At 41.1% G+C, this 13846-nt stretch overlaps 1 protein-coding gene across 1 annotated transcript in view; it reads right to left on the reverse strand.

Moving 5' to 3' along the window:
* Positions 1-979: 979 nt before the first annotated feature.
* PANX1 (pannexin 1) overlaps positions 980-13846 on the reverse strand; it is a 30386-nt gene continuing 17519 nt past the window's right edge. The window contains exons 3-5 of the mRNA XM_054054914.1: positions 10698-10921; positions 8994-9664; positions 980-7239 (exon numbers count right to left, since the gene is read on the reverse strand). Of these exons, the coding sequence (XP_053910889.1) occupies positions 7154-7239; positions 8994-9664; positions 10698-10921 (981 nt within the window). The 3' untranslated portion in view covers positions 980-7153. The remainder of the gene's footprint in view (positions 7240-8993; positions 9665-10697; positions 10922-13846) is intronic.

Consider the following 13846-nt stretch of genomic DNA (forward strand, 5'->3'; position numbering starts at 1 on the left):
GAGAAATAACGAGACTTAGGACTCTCACAGTACTTGGAAGATGTCACACCTTTTCCACCTTCTTCTTCTGCAAGTGTTGTCTTCCTCTAGGTTTTGGCTTCTCATTGCAAGACTATTCTCCATTCCTCCAACTCTTTATTGCAGTTATTTTGCCCTAATAAGCTGTTTTTTTCCCTATAAAATTTCTTCATCTGCTTCCCTGACCTTCCTGTGCACTAGAAAAGCATCATGTTTTTCAAAAGCTTTAAAACACGGCCCTTGAACAAAGCCCGTTGTTGAGTCTCTACCAAATTTCATCTCCAAAGGAAAGGGGAGAACAGTTGCAGCTTTTCGAATATAAATGTGTCAGAGTACCTCCCAGGCCTCCCTTGTTCTCCAAATATCATCTCCCTGCAGAGGTTGCTCGTATCAGCAGCTTAATAACATTTACCTCAAGGGGCATGAGAACATTCCAGGTCTCCTTTGAACTAAAAAAGCCCTGGGTTTGGGTGTTTTATTTTTTTGGGTTTTTTTTTGCAAAATACAAAACACCTTCAAAGTTTTTTTTCCTAGCAGAGCTGATAGTGGCTCCCAGATTCTTCTGTAACTCTTCCTCAGCGGAGCTTCCTCCTTAAAGAAAAGACTGTATCCTGCATGGTTCTGGACCATGTGCAGGATCTACTGGAGACTATTGCTGCAACAAGGACAAGCAGGTTCAAGGCTTCTGCAGGGAGCAAACCCTTCTCGAACGGCACTCAAGGGCCATGCAGGGGAATTTCAGTTGCTCCTAAATGATGGACAACTGCCTTACATTCTTTTTTTTTTTTTTTTTTTTTTTTAATCTTCCTGTAAATTGTCAGTCCCTCCAAATGTCCTAGCTGACCTCTCCTGTAGAAAGAGCTTTTTGGTTGAAAATTCTTGGAAAAGCACCTCATGCTTTCTTCTACGCACTCTGAGACCCAGGAGAAGGTACCGTTCCCTACACTCTGAAGTGCTCAACGCTGAATCAAAGGGCTAGGAGATCACGGCTGCCTCGTCATTCCCTGTTGTGAACAGTCTTGACAACGCAGAGTGTAGGTCTGAAGCTTGAGAGCCACTGTGGCCTGGAAGGACATCAGGGGCTATCTGTCACTCAGTCTTCTGCAAGAGGTCTTGGGGAGGAGGCGGTTTAGTGGGGAGGAAGAGGAGGAGACAGAAACAACTTGGAATGTCAGTGATGGTATTCCAGAACATTTCACATCTTATTCTTGAATTCAAAACTAATCAGTGATTACATCATGAGGTGCATAGTGCTGTAGCTCAGAATGAGACCATTGGCTGCTAATGCCAGATAGCCTCCCCGGCACATACTTTTTACATTACATTCCTTCCCACCTTTTGATGCATTTTTAAAGAGAGAACTATTTCGCTCAGAGTGTGGGAGCCACACTCTTCCCCTCAAATGAGGGAAGCCCAGTTTTGTGGCAGGTCACTCTCTGATCTGTGAAGAGGAAGAGGTGAGAAGAAGAAGAAGGGCTGAGCTCTAAGATGCCAGAGCTCATCTGTTTCTGTACATAGTAATGGCGTGTGAAGAGACACGCGTTAGCAGGAAGTGGTTTGTCTAAAGGAGAAGCTAAAGCTGGAAACCTGTTGCTGCTGCTGTGGGAGTACGACCCCTGGGGGCTGGTAGACAGTGTGCCTGGATTCCAGCTTTTCATCTTTTCTATGAGCCTAGGGAAATTCATGCTGAGATGTAGCTCAATCCCTGGGTATGAAAGCAGGGAGAAAGCCTCCTTCCTCCAAAGAAAGACATTTCCTCCAGAGTAAGGGGGGAAATCTCTCTCTTCAGAGACTTGTCTGTAGATCATGCTGTGTATGAAAGAGGAACTTCAGCCTGAGCAAAGGAACACGTCCCTTTCTTCTCTGAGGCTCAGATTGTTGTGGCTGTGGCAGTTGTGATGGACTTCTTTCAGAAGCAATGAAATGTTTGAAGAGCTTGTCTGGGTGTTGGGACAACATAAGGAGGTCCAACAAACTTCTCAAATGGCCAGAATGGTGTACTTCCCTTTATACCCTGTGCCTATGTGGGTGTCTGTGTCAGCAGGTGTTTAAGACCTGTGGGAGCTCCTGGAAAAGCTGTTGATTTGAAGAGACCTCAAACAAAGGTGGAAGTTTAAGGCTGTCTGTGTTTTTAAGGCAACAGAATAGAAAAGCATGGAGGCCTGAGACAGTGCTGAGATTCAATGAAGCCCGATTTCCCAAGAAAGTGAAACTTCTACCCATTCCCTCTGATTTTCTGACTGGGTGAGTGAGCTCTCTTCCAACAAGAAATTGAGGTAACAATATGGCAACACTGTCAAAAATGCTGGAGGAGCTGAAGGAGTTCATTGGATCCACTTTCAAAGACATGGAGCAGGCACACTAAGATTTTCTTTGATGCTGTGAGTGAACAGTATGACCTAACTCCCTGTTACAATGATCTTTGTATAGTTCATCTGAAAGGTGTGTAATAAGCAAATGCAGATGAGGATATTTGAGGTTCAGAGAAGATATTTATTCCATGGAAAAGACCAAAGAGAATACTGTAAAGCTTGGGGTGATCTCGGTTGATCTCAGTCTCAAGGCAGCTAACCAACTTTTGATTCCACCTGCAGAGCGCTGAAGAAAGCCAGGACTCTAAGGAAAGAGCCATCTAACTTCACTGTAGGTTACATCTGCGCTGCTACCTCCTTTTTTCATAGCCAGTGGAGATGAAAAGAAGGGATTTTGCTGGTTTGATATTTATCACAGTCCTGAGCTCCTCAAAGCAGACCATGGGGGGTTGTTTTCTAACAAAATGAGGATTAGCTTTCTAAATTCTGCAACAGTAGCCACAGGCTACTTCAGTGCTCAGGCTGTGTAAATTATCTTGTCCAAGCTTCAGAGTAGGGCTTTACTGAGAAAAAACCTGAAAGGTGGGTTCACAAAATCCCTTCTATGTATGCAAAATTCAAACTATTCCTAATTTCCGTCAGTATGTTAGAATATATTGCATTTCTATGATAGCAGAAGCCGTTCAGTGGAGACAGCTGCTTTTTACACACACTGCATAGAGATTTCTTTAACATCATTATTAGAAGAACATACGATACACAGTTTGTTTGGAACAAGGTCAAATATAATTAATAAAATCCTTACAGCACCTTGGGCAATTCATATTTTGATGCCTATGGTGTTTCATTTAAGTTGGGCAGAAAAGCAATCATGTCACTGTGAAAGTTAGAGTCGTACACAATGTGAGTTGAGAGCAATTAGTGTGGGATAAAACATCTGCTAAGACTTCTCCAATACCTTCCTTAGTCCCCACCCACCAGTTGGGGCCACACAGCCAGTTTACATAGAAAAAGAAGGCCAGTTCCACATTTCTGAGCAGCTATTGACACAGTGCATTCACTTTCTTGGGACGCCCACACAAGGCTCTATAGAGCAGTTAGAGCTTGTTGACTCAGCTCAGCATCCTTCCATGTCTACGCAGCACAGCCTTCCTGGACTCCCACACACGTCCCCATGCTTCTGCTGGTGCCCACATCTCCACCCAGCCCATGGGCAAGGTGGTGGTGCTGCACTACACCACTCCCAGCTTTACAACTGTCCTTTCTGGAGTAGGTGGCTGTGTGCATGGTTTTGATACTATTTTCCCTTCAGGCAATCTAAAAAACAAACCAGTCCCCAGCATCATAACATCGGCTGACATTTCTTAATGGGAACTCAGTGAAGAAGAATGAACAAAGCGCTTCCTTTGGCTTGTGCATACTGCTAAGGAACTCAATATAGGTATGACAAGGTTAGATAACTAATTAGACCACAGGATGCAACAATATAATTTTTACTCATATCAGCACCACGACACTTTATTGAAAAATAAAGATTTACACCAAGTGGCTTCCTTCTTCAAAAGTTTTAACTCGGACAGAAGACTGACCTGCTGGTGGAGGTGGCGTGTCCCTCTGAACACATCCATCTTCAGAAAACCACTCACTACCTGATTTCTACCTTCGTGTTCACAAAGTGCAGCCAGGATGTCCTTTGCTCGTAGGCTTACTGAACAGGTTCTATGCTTGGCCCTAAGCTTGTCATCAAAACTCCTAAAAAAAAATATCACCCACTGCTCCCAATAACAGAAACAAAACATACACCTAAAATATACTGTTTGTTCTCAAACTGATCGATAACATCAGAGGAGGAAAAGCAGTGGGGTACAAATGCTTTTAGAGGTACATTTTTACTCTCTCTCCGTGTAATGCAGTTTACAACACAAGTTTTGAATCTCACAAGGCAGCTAAGAGCCACTGAATGGTGTTACACGTCAAAGAGCACGCAGAGGAGCTAGGTGCAGTTCTCCTGCACTTGGAGGACTATGAGTACCCAAGTGATGGAGAAAGAAAAGCCTCAGACAAATAATGACATGGACTAAACACGAATCTTGTCATTGTCATTTTACATTCTGGGGTATTTTAAAAAAGACAGATGCAGCTGTTTCTACAAAGAGTGTAGGGATAAAGGGGCTGAAGAGGGACTCTTTTCCTTAAGACCTACATTGCACTTTAGCCCACATTTTGAAAATGGCAAAACACAGCAGGAGCAGTGCCACTAAATATAAATAGAACTGAGCTGCGCAGTTGCAGAAACACATCTTAAAACAGTAAGAGCTGAAAAGCTCAAACACGTTGAGACTGTGGCCAATTTTTAGATGGTAACTCACAAAACAGGTAAGTTGTTTATCATGTACTGATGTTTTCTCAATAGTTTTTAAAGGTTCAATGGATTTTGAACCAATTCATGTTGTTCTGATAATTTTCTGAGATCAAAAAATTAAACAAAATTATAACTATGTCCAGCAGTTTTGCTTGGGGTTTAGCATCAGATCACCTGTATTGCACTATGGGTTTTCAGATAGTGACACACGACTCTTCCTCAAACCTTTACCCACTTACACTGCTGTACTTCATGAAACGCATTTTATTTAAATAACCAAGAAGAACTGATACATATTTTATTCAGCATTTTAGAAGATGACAAAAGATTCACTGCGTCAAGTCATATTTTTAAATATAAAAAGGGAATTAGTAAAAACTTAGGTTCATATCCAACAGGAAACATGAACACGTTGCTTTCAGGAGCTTTGAGTTTTAAAGACTGAGAACTCTACTTACATCAAACAGTTCAAACACATCTACATCACGGAACCTTAGTATTGCACTGTAGCTCCTTGTTCAAAACACAAAGTACAATGTGCATCTGCATTACCCACATATAAAGGACCATCAGCATAGCCAGACAGAAACAATCTAGAAAAGGTCAGAGGGATTGTAGGTCTGCTGGGAGAAGTAAGGCAGTAAAATAGAGCAGTTTGGACCACTGGTATCCAACACAAGCCCTGTTTCCTCCTGGTAGCATAATACTATGGCTTTAAAGAGTTTCTTTTAAATAAGGCTTATCTTAGCTGAAAGCCATACAAGAACTGAAGAATTCTTGCAATATTAGCCCAAAGTATAGTACGCAGCACTTTGGGATTCGCTTGTTTAACAACAGCTACCAAATTCAAGTATCTCTTTGAAATCTGCTGCAGTACATAAACAGTTCTGTGCAAAGATGGTAACACCAATTACTTCTTTCCCCCCTCATCCTCAGCCATATGGAGAATGCTAACAGTCCAGAGCACAACAGCGAGTCACAGAGACAATCCAGAAAATGGAAGTCCTACCGAGCTATAAAAGAGGTCCTATTTCATCTAAAAAGACAACTTGGAAGAGGGGACAGGTAAAACATATCAGATCCATGGACAACATGGAAAAATAAGTGAGCATATAACATTTGTGAAAGATACACTCTGTCACTGTGGTGCTTAAACCCTCACTTACCTCAACTTGTACCTAAAATTCAAGACAAAGGTCATTTTAATGTTCATTGAAGGCAGCGGTCCTAGGCCGGGGGAATGACATTACAGCTGAATGCTACTGTTCTAAAACTCTCCACTAACAAACCAGGATAGTTTTCCAGTTTAAAAGTGCTCCCTCTTCTTTTGTCTGTTCCAATCCACCTCAGCATCTTATCTTTAAAATTAAGTCACGGGTTATGTGGGGAGAACAACCTTTCATCGTATTTACATCTACCTTACTTTGGCGATAGGGTGCTTGGCTCTGCTGAGGGACTCGAGTGCCACCGTAATAAAAGATTGTCTTCTCAAGTGGGTTTTGGAAGACAGCACAATTAATATTGTATTTGATACTACAAACATGTTGAAACAAATTCCATACATGCAAACATTACAAAACAACTTCTAAAACCATCACAAAAATGGAACCAACTTCATCGATCTTCCGTTCAAAATCCAAGGTGGATTTGCTAGTCACTAAGACTAAACCAACTTAGAAAACATAAACTAAACTAACATTTACCTTACATATTATTAAATTTTGTAAAAAAAAAGTGGTGTTTTAATTTATGAATGCTTAGAAAGTTCAAAATCCCTAAGATTTACAGTACCCCCTTACACTAAGCCTGTTATTAGTTTCTTTTCCATCACTGCTGAGTAAATTAATCCCAGACATCACTGTTGAGAAGGCCAACCACGCCATCTCAAGACAAACAGAGCAACCTCTCTTTTTCCTGTGAGGACACAGCCAGTATCAGTGGCCAGCCACCACCTGGTACAGATTGACCAGATTCATTTAAAAGAGTAAAACCAAGAACAAAACACCCAAAATCCTTTTCAAGGGCAGAAAGCCCCGAAATGCCCCACTTAAACCCCAGAACTGACATGGTCAATGCCAGCAGAGCAACATTTCAGAATGCAATGTAGCCACCTCTTTTTGGTACCTATAGGGTTATGTTTCCATCCCTGTACAGTATAGTGCTAGGTCTTTCTTGTGCCAGCTTTGATTGCATTCAATGCATGTCACTCATAATAAGAATATTTTGTTCTTGTTTTCCTTGTGTATTTTTAAAAATAAATAATGGAAGTCTACAACACGCTTTTTAAGGTACAAAATTGCTGATTATTAGACAAGTAGTCTGTAAACCAGTTTGGCCTGAGGAACTGTCAGGCTATCAAGCCTATTGCGTTTAAAGAGCAGCACCTTGCACTGAGTGCAGCAAAGGCGGAGGAGAAGCCCTCCTGCAGTACGAAGCTCCTGCCAGCTGCAGTGGGGAGGCATCAGCAAGAAGAATCTATAAGTCTTTGGCGAAGTTTTTTATCTTCTCTCGTACTCGCGTTGCCACTTGCATCATGGTCTGCCAAAACTGAAGAGAAAGTAAGACTTTAGAAGTGAAAAGACCGTTAAACCACTCAACGCATTCTCATTTATGAAGGCACTGCTGCCAAGACAGTTTTGCAAGACCAGCTACCCCCGCGCTGTCCAGATGAGGCATCCAGTCGTGGGATGCCCTTAAGGGCTGGAGCAAGCATCTACCACTGGTTTGTTAACACAGTTACTAATTAAAACATGCTGATGCCACTAGTGAGAGAAGAAAATACGATGAGCCACAGGCAAAGCTTTGCTGATGGGTGGTGAAGTCTGCAGCTGCACCCAGGCAGGAGAAGGCTGCACCAGCTGGAGCTGGTCATGGAACAGCAGCTTCTTTCTGCAGAGCTTCAAGCATGAGTTTGTTCTGCTCTGGAGGAAAATAATTTTTTTGAAGTGTTTTTGTGAGATGAAAAGTCTCAAAAGTTGTGCTTTCAGAAAAAAATAACCAGATTTTCTATCAGCTTTTTCAGCTCCTTGAGCAGACTTCCACCTTGTGTTCTTAAATTCCCCTTCTAAAATCCACCCAGCTGTCATTTCAAAAAGGGACACATTTAAGAGGATAACTTTATTTCTGTCAAAAATTACTCCAAACTGCTGTACTAGAGCTGGCTGCCACAAGTGTTTCTTCTAGTTTGAAAATAATTCTGCATTTATTCTGAATTCCCCTGTTGTATAAATTGACTTCTCCAAACCTCAGCCTACCAGAACTGCCTGACCAAAGTACAGAAGAACAGCTATCCTGTGGGTGCTGCTGCTTCTTTTTTCACTAAGCACAGGACACAGCTTTCTGAAGAGAAATTAGATTTAATATTTTCCTTCATTTCAAACAGTTCTTTAACTTGCCCTCAGCCCTGTGCTCCACTACTCAGGTCAACTGCTAAATGTTTTAACGCAGCATCACTTCTATGGGTAAAGGACTTTCTGAAGCAGCAGCCTATAGAGCATAGAATCTAAGACTCTGTCTCATCTAAGAGTGATTGCTTAGAACCGACCACATCTGGGAACTGGTGGAATATTCAGAGAACAGCTGCACCAGTCCACATCAACTCACGACAGTCTGGCAAAAACCAGTTGACAATAAATCTTTCCTTTCTCTCTGTGTTAGAAGGAACAAGATCATGTTCACTAGCCCCAGTCCTACTTCCCTTATTCTGTCATTTTCTGTTCCTCCATCAGCGGCATTTCTGAGCATCAGACTTTTTTTTCACATTCCTCAAAGTTTTCTGCCAAAGCCTGAACGAAAAGTAGAAGGAGCAGTTACTTCTCTTTTGAGCTAACCTCTGAAAAATAAATGTCCTGAAAACACCAGCCTTCTCACTAGAGCTTCTTCAAACATAACCTACTGTAGATCCATTTAGTGCTCTACTACTACTGTGCAGGCGGCCTTAAGGAGTTCAAGTTCAGAAAGCTGAAGCCTCTCACTGCTAAAGCAGAGGTCAGATAGAACCACCAACTTCAGCGTCTTAGCCCATGCCACTGACTTGCACCGCAATCTTCTGGCACATACGTGAAGTTACAGCAGTTTATACTGCAGACAATATAGCAAGGTCTAAGGAACTCCATTTTCTTGTAGAATATATAAAAATGGTTTTGGTAGGAATACACATCCAGATGAAATCAGCTTTATCCTGCATGAATTAATTTTTGTTTTAACGGATTCCTCATCTCTCTACACTACTAGGTTTGGATGTGATGTTTTTGTGGTGGTTTTTTGATTTTTCTTTTTAAAGAAAGATCAGGTCACCTTACCTTGTAGCTCTGTTGCATTTTTTTCCAGCTCTTCTGTAGGTGTTTCTTCAGGCTTCTCCAACACGGCTGGCCCTGGCTTCCCATCTACAGTATCTGTCTTAATAGTACCAAGGTTTACCAAGAGTTGCATGACATCAAACTTCTCAGAAACTGCAATGTTCTCCAGCACTTTGAGGCATTTAAATGATTTAAGTTCACTCACATTTTCCTCAAGAAAGAGGAGGTAAAGGCTTAAGTCATCAAAACACTTTGACTTGAGCTTCAGAACATCAAATGTTGGCAGGATTTCATACACTTTGAGAATACCTGAATTCCATCTCCACGGAACAAACATTGCATACACTACCAGGGGCATCACTAGAAGATAGACTATCAGGTTAATATAGCTGAGTACCTTGAAGACACCAACAGCAATAAGCTTGCACTGAACCACTTCTGGAACAGCTGTGTCATTCTTTAAGATCCCAGTTTTGATAGTGCAAAGAAACTCATCACTCAAAGAGGAGAGGCTAATGTAGTAACCCAGGTAGAGGCATGCAATGAATATAATCAGGAGAGTGAGTAAACGGCAGACAATATATTTAACTATTAAGCATCTGGAATTCTTCTTTGTCTTCAGGTACTGCTCCACAATTGGGTATTTAAAGTAGCTTTCAGATATTTCCCACAAACTGAAAGAGAGAGGAAAAAAAATCCAAACAAATCACCTAGATCAGATGCTGCAGCATTTGCCTACCTAAAATTTCAAAGATACTCAGTACTTTAAAACAGATGCAAGATCGAATTCCCTCTTCTTGGGGTAAATAAAGGGTAGTTTTATTGAAGTCAATAGAAAACCCACAGAATAGTAGATAAACTAAGAATGTTGGCACTCTAATACAGAAAAGCCACTTCAGAGACAAATGAACTCAAACATTGGAAAATGGTAAAAAAGTATTTTCCCCACAGGAAAAAAAAATGTATTATTCTTCTTTTCCAATACAAAACAGTTATAGTAGGCAAATCCAGGAAAAGTGGAAAAATCGAGGAAAAGCAGACTTCACAGGCACTTTTTCAGTAATAGCACACTGGGAGGCTTTGTACTTGTCAAGATCTAACTTCACATTTTAAAGAATGGATCTAAGTTGCTATTGCATTACTTGTACCCTCACATGCAAAGAGAAACAGGTACCCTGGCTTAGGATGAAGCAGAAACTGGGCCTGGTTAGAAAAGAGCACCAATTTGATCAGGAAAAGTCTTTTTGCTTTTGTTGGTTTTGGTGATTTTTTTTCTTTAAAGGGAAGCTTTGCAGACCTACATCTGAAAGGACAGGAGATGACATGTAACAGATTTTGCTCACAGTGCACAAACCACCGAGAACAAATCACCGAGAACCACCAAACACCAAGAACTGAGGATTGTTTTCTTATGCTGTGGTAGGTTCAAACTAATTAACACCTACCACAATTGAAGAAATTAGGACATCTCAGGTAATTAGTAATCTGAAGAGCTCACCAAATGTTTTTCTTCAAAAAAGAAAGTTATAAATTCCAGCACCAAGTGTCCACAGTAACCATTTCAGATATCTTCTTCTTCTTCAAAAATTAAAAGTGCACCAAGTCACCACTCAAATCTTTGCAATAAATTTCTAAACAAGTGCAGGTGTCACATCTGTTAAAAGATTAAGGAAAAGAGCAAAAGAAAGCCAAGCCCCAGCATCTTACCTCTGCGTCAAGTTCTCATTAGCAGCAGGAACCAAGTCAGTAGGATCCCTGTGGTCTCCACTGCGGACACTATTAGCAGCTTTGATTGCCCTGTTATAGGCTTTATCAAGTTCTTCCATAATAAATTTCAGATCTGAAGAAAGGTGAGGTGCTGCAGTGAAGCGCCAGAACAAACATGGGAGATACAGCAAGATCGCGACGAGCAGAAGGATGTATGGGAAGAACTGAAGGGAGAAAAAAATTCATATTAGGCTCCACCTGTATATAAAATAAGTCAGCCAGTCACCATCATTCCCTATAAGTCTATTAAGTTCCCTATAATTTTATATAAATGCTTTTAGTAAAACCCATTTTTGTGGTTACTCGGGATATGCAGGGAAGCAAAATCTCTTTTCAGACAGCTCCAGTAACAATGTTCCTGCTTAGAGCTTTGCCAAAAAAAAAAAAGGCAGGATAAAGTTAGCATGATCCTGCTAACATTTTCACCAGAACTGCACTGCTAGAACTGAAATAGAGAGAGGCAGCATTAACCAAGGGAACAACAAATCACAAAGGTAATGAAAGCAGCTATCAGAGAGGCTGACTGGAAGGATAGAGTCACGTAGCTCTTCCTCCTAGACATGTTACCACTGTTCACAGCTACTAAAATGCTTCATACACCAGCAAAGTCTCTCCTGCTCTCCATTAGCTGTCAGGAGGCTGATGACCTTGACATTTACAGTGATGCATCTGCCTGGGCGCACATACATCTGTTCAGAGGGCACGACAGACAGTGACCAGAAAGGAGGTTAAGGGGGGCTGAAATATTTAAGAGTATTCAAATATTTTTAGATAGCTTCTAAATGGAAACTAATGCATGACATCAGAATGGTCTGGTGTCAACGCAACGCTGAGAAGTCAGTCCTTACAGGCCCCATTGCTTAGGAAAAGACCTGAAGTGAGTATAAAATACAACAGCTTGAATTCTTTCCATCTTTCTTCCAGTCATCAACAAGTAGGAGTTTTTCACCATGATAATCAGTCTCTAATTCCTTCCAGAAAGATGGCATTTTCTACTGTGACATTATATTCAAGATGTATGTTCATACGTAACTTTACTTTTACAGAGACGTGATGTAAGTTCTAGTTAGACAAGCAGTTAGTTAACAAAATGTATTGCTCAAATTCATTACATTCAACTTTTGATAGCAAGCACACTTAACTCAAATCCAGCATTAGTTCCATAGGAATTTTAAATTAGGTGTGAGGAACGATTTTTCAACAGATTTAATGCATCCTACATATCACAGCCATGCACACATGTACATTCACTGCAGGATTTTAGAGGAAAATTGGACAGAAGTCATTAATCACTGCAAGTGGAACAAATCCATATGCAGATATTTAGCAACATGAGAATCTGGACCTAATGTTAGTATGTTAACTTGTGTTTGCATTAATCAAGAGAAATTAAAGTTTTGTATGCACAAAATAAATAACTTCATGTTATTGAATATTTTATCCAGGAAAGCTACTTCTAATATCACCTACCACTAAAGTGAAATCCTGTGTCATTATTAATACTAGGAATGCATACAACATATCAGCAGATAAAACCTGACATCTCAGAAGAACTGCATCAGCAGCTGGAGACTGTAATGTGAACCTTCATTCTGGATGTGCCTGTTCTCTACATAGCAGTCAGATTGGAAATGTGACACACGGTAAGACAAAGCCATGAAAAGGTCACAGAAAACTGAAGATGGTGTATTTAAAGGCAAGCTTTGCTTTGCAAACCTTCTTAAAAATCCATATTTTAGCTGTTTCTTCTCAGTAGCAACATAATTAAACTTGGCCAGAATTGCTACTTCACTTTGTAGGTAAGACCAGGAGGAAGAAAACTTCAAGAAAGGCTCACCTTAAAACTGAAAGGGAAATCCTGCAGAGATGGGCTAACTCAGCTACGCAATTGTTTCAAAAACCTAGTTAAGTTAGCAAAGTAGAGTTGAGTGTAATTATACCGGACACCCCACTAGAGGTAGCTCTTCCTCACCAGCAAGGAACAAGCATCAACCCTGTACTGCTATACCACAGATATGGTCTGTCTCCTCTCCACCACAGGGGACTGACCTCACAGGCCAGAGGGATCTATGGGATTCCTTCCGATTTTCTGGAATTGCTGGGGACTGCTAATATGCCCAGTACTTCCACTGAATCCATACTATCTTCTGCACCCCTAAACTATACTCATGGAATGGATTGTCTATATATACCAGGAATTTCTTCCCTCCAGAGCTCCCACCTATGCCAGCAGCCAAGACAACCCTTGGGTGTGGGTGCTGTTCTTCCTTTTGAACTGCTAACTGCTTTTGACCAAACTCGGCAAGCTTATTTTCTCAAAACCATGCCCTTACTGGCAGTCACCTCTCAGGTCTACTTGCTGCATCCTTGACGTGATCCTTCCCCAGCCTCCAGCAACCCACAGAACCTGTGCAGAGCTCAGCCCTCACTACTGCCTCTCTTTCCTCTTTGCACAGAGCAGATATCTCAGATCATCTGCCTTTTTTCAGGTGTAACTTTTCCAGTTGAAATGCAAAGCTCTGGCACATCCAATGTGTTTTCGTAGACATCGAGTCAACTCACACCCAACAGCTCAATGATCTGCCCTTCATATTTATCACTGTGGATGATGCTACCAGGTCTCATAGGTCTAAGTCCTGGGTGCCCTGGTCTACCCAAGGCTTTATGGTTTCATGTCTAGGCTCTTTCAATCCTCTGAATTCTGGATTATGTAGAAATAGAAAAGATCTATCTATGAACATAGCTTAAACTTATCTAAGCTCCTCTAAGCTACTGCAACACCTTTTCTACGGGTCTTAACAAACTCCAGCTTGTATAAAATCGCTGCAAAGCCTGTTTGACTTCACTTATGTGTCATACACCTCTTAGCATCGTTCCCCTGGTGCTAGGCAGGGAAAGAAAGAACAAAGAAACATCTGATTTAGTAATGAGTAACCAAAGCTTCTTAGGTTGGTTTATATCACTTGGTTGTATTACTCACTCCATTGAAATTTTACAGGTGTCAAAGGATTTTTGAATTCCCTTTCTGACCCTCAAAACTGGAAATTCCACCAATATTATCTGATGAATCCTTGAGATCTCTTTACCCT

The sequence above is a fragment of the Cuculus canorus genome, chromosome 1 (assembly GCF_017976375.1).
Source record: "Cuculus canorus isolate bCucCan1 chromosome 1, bCucCan1.pri, whole genome shotgun sequence".
Taxonomy (NCBI): Eukaryota; Metazoa; Chordata; class Aves; order Cuculiformes; family Cuculidae; genus Cuculus; species Cuculus canorus.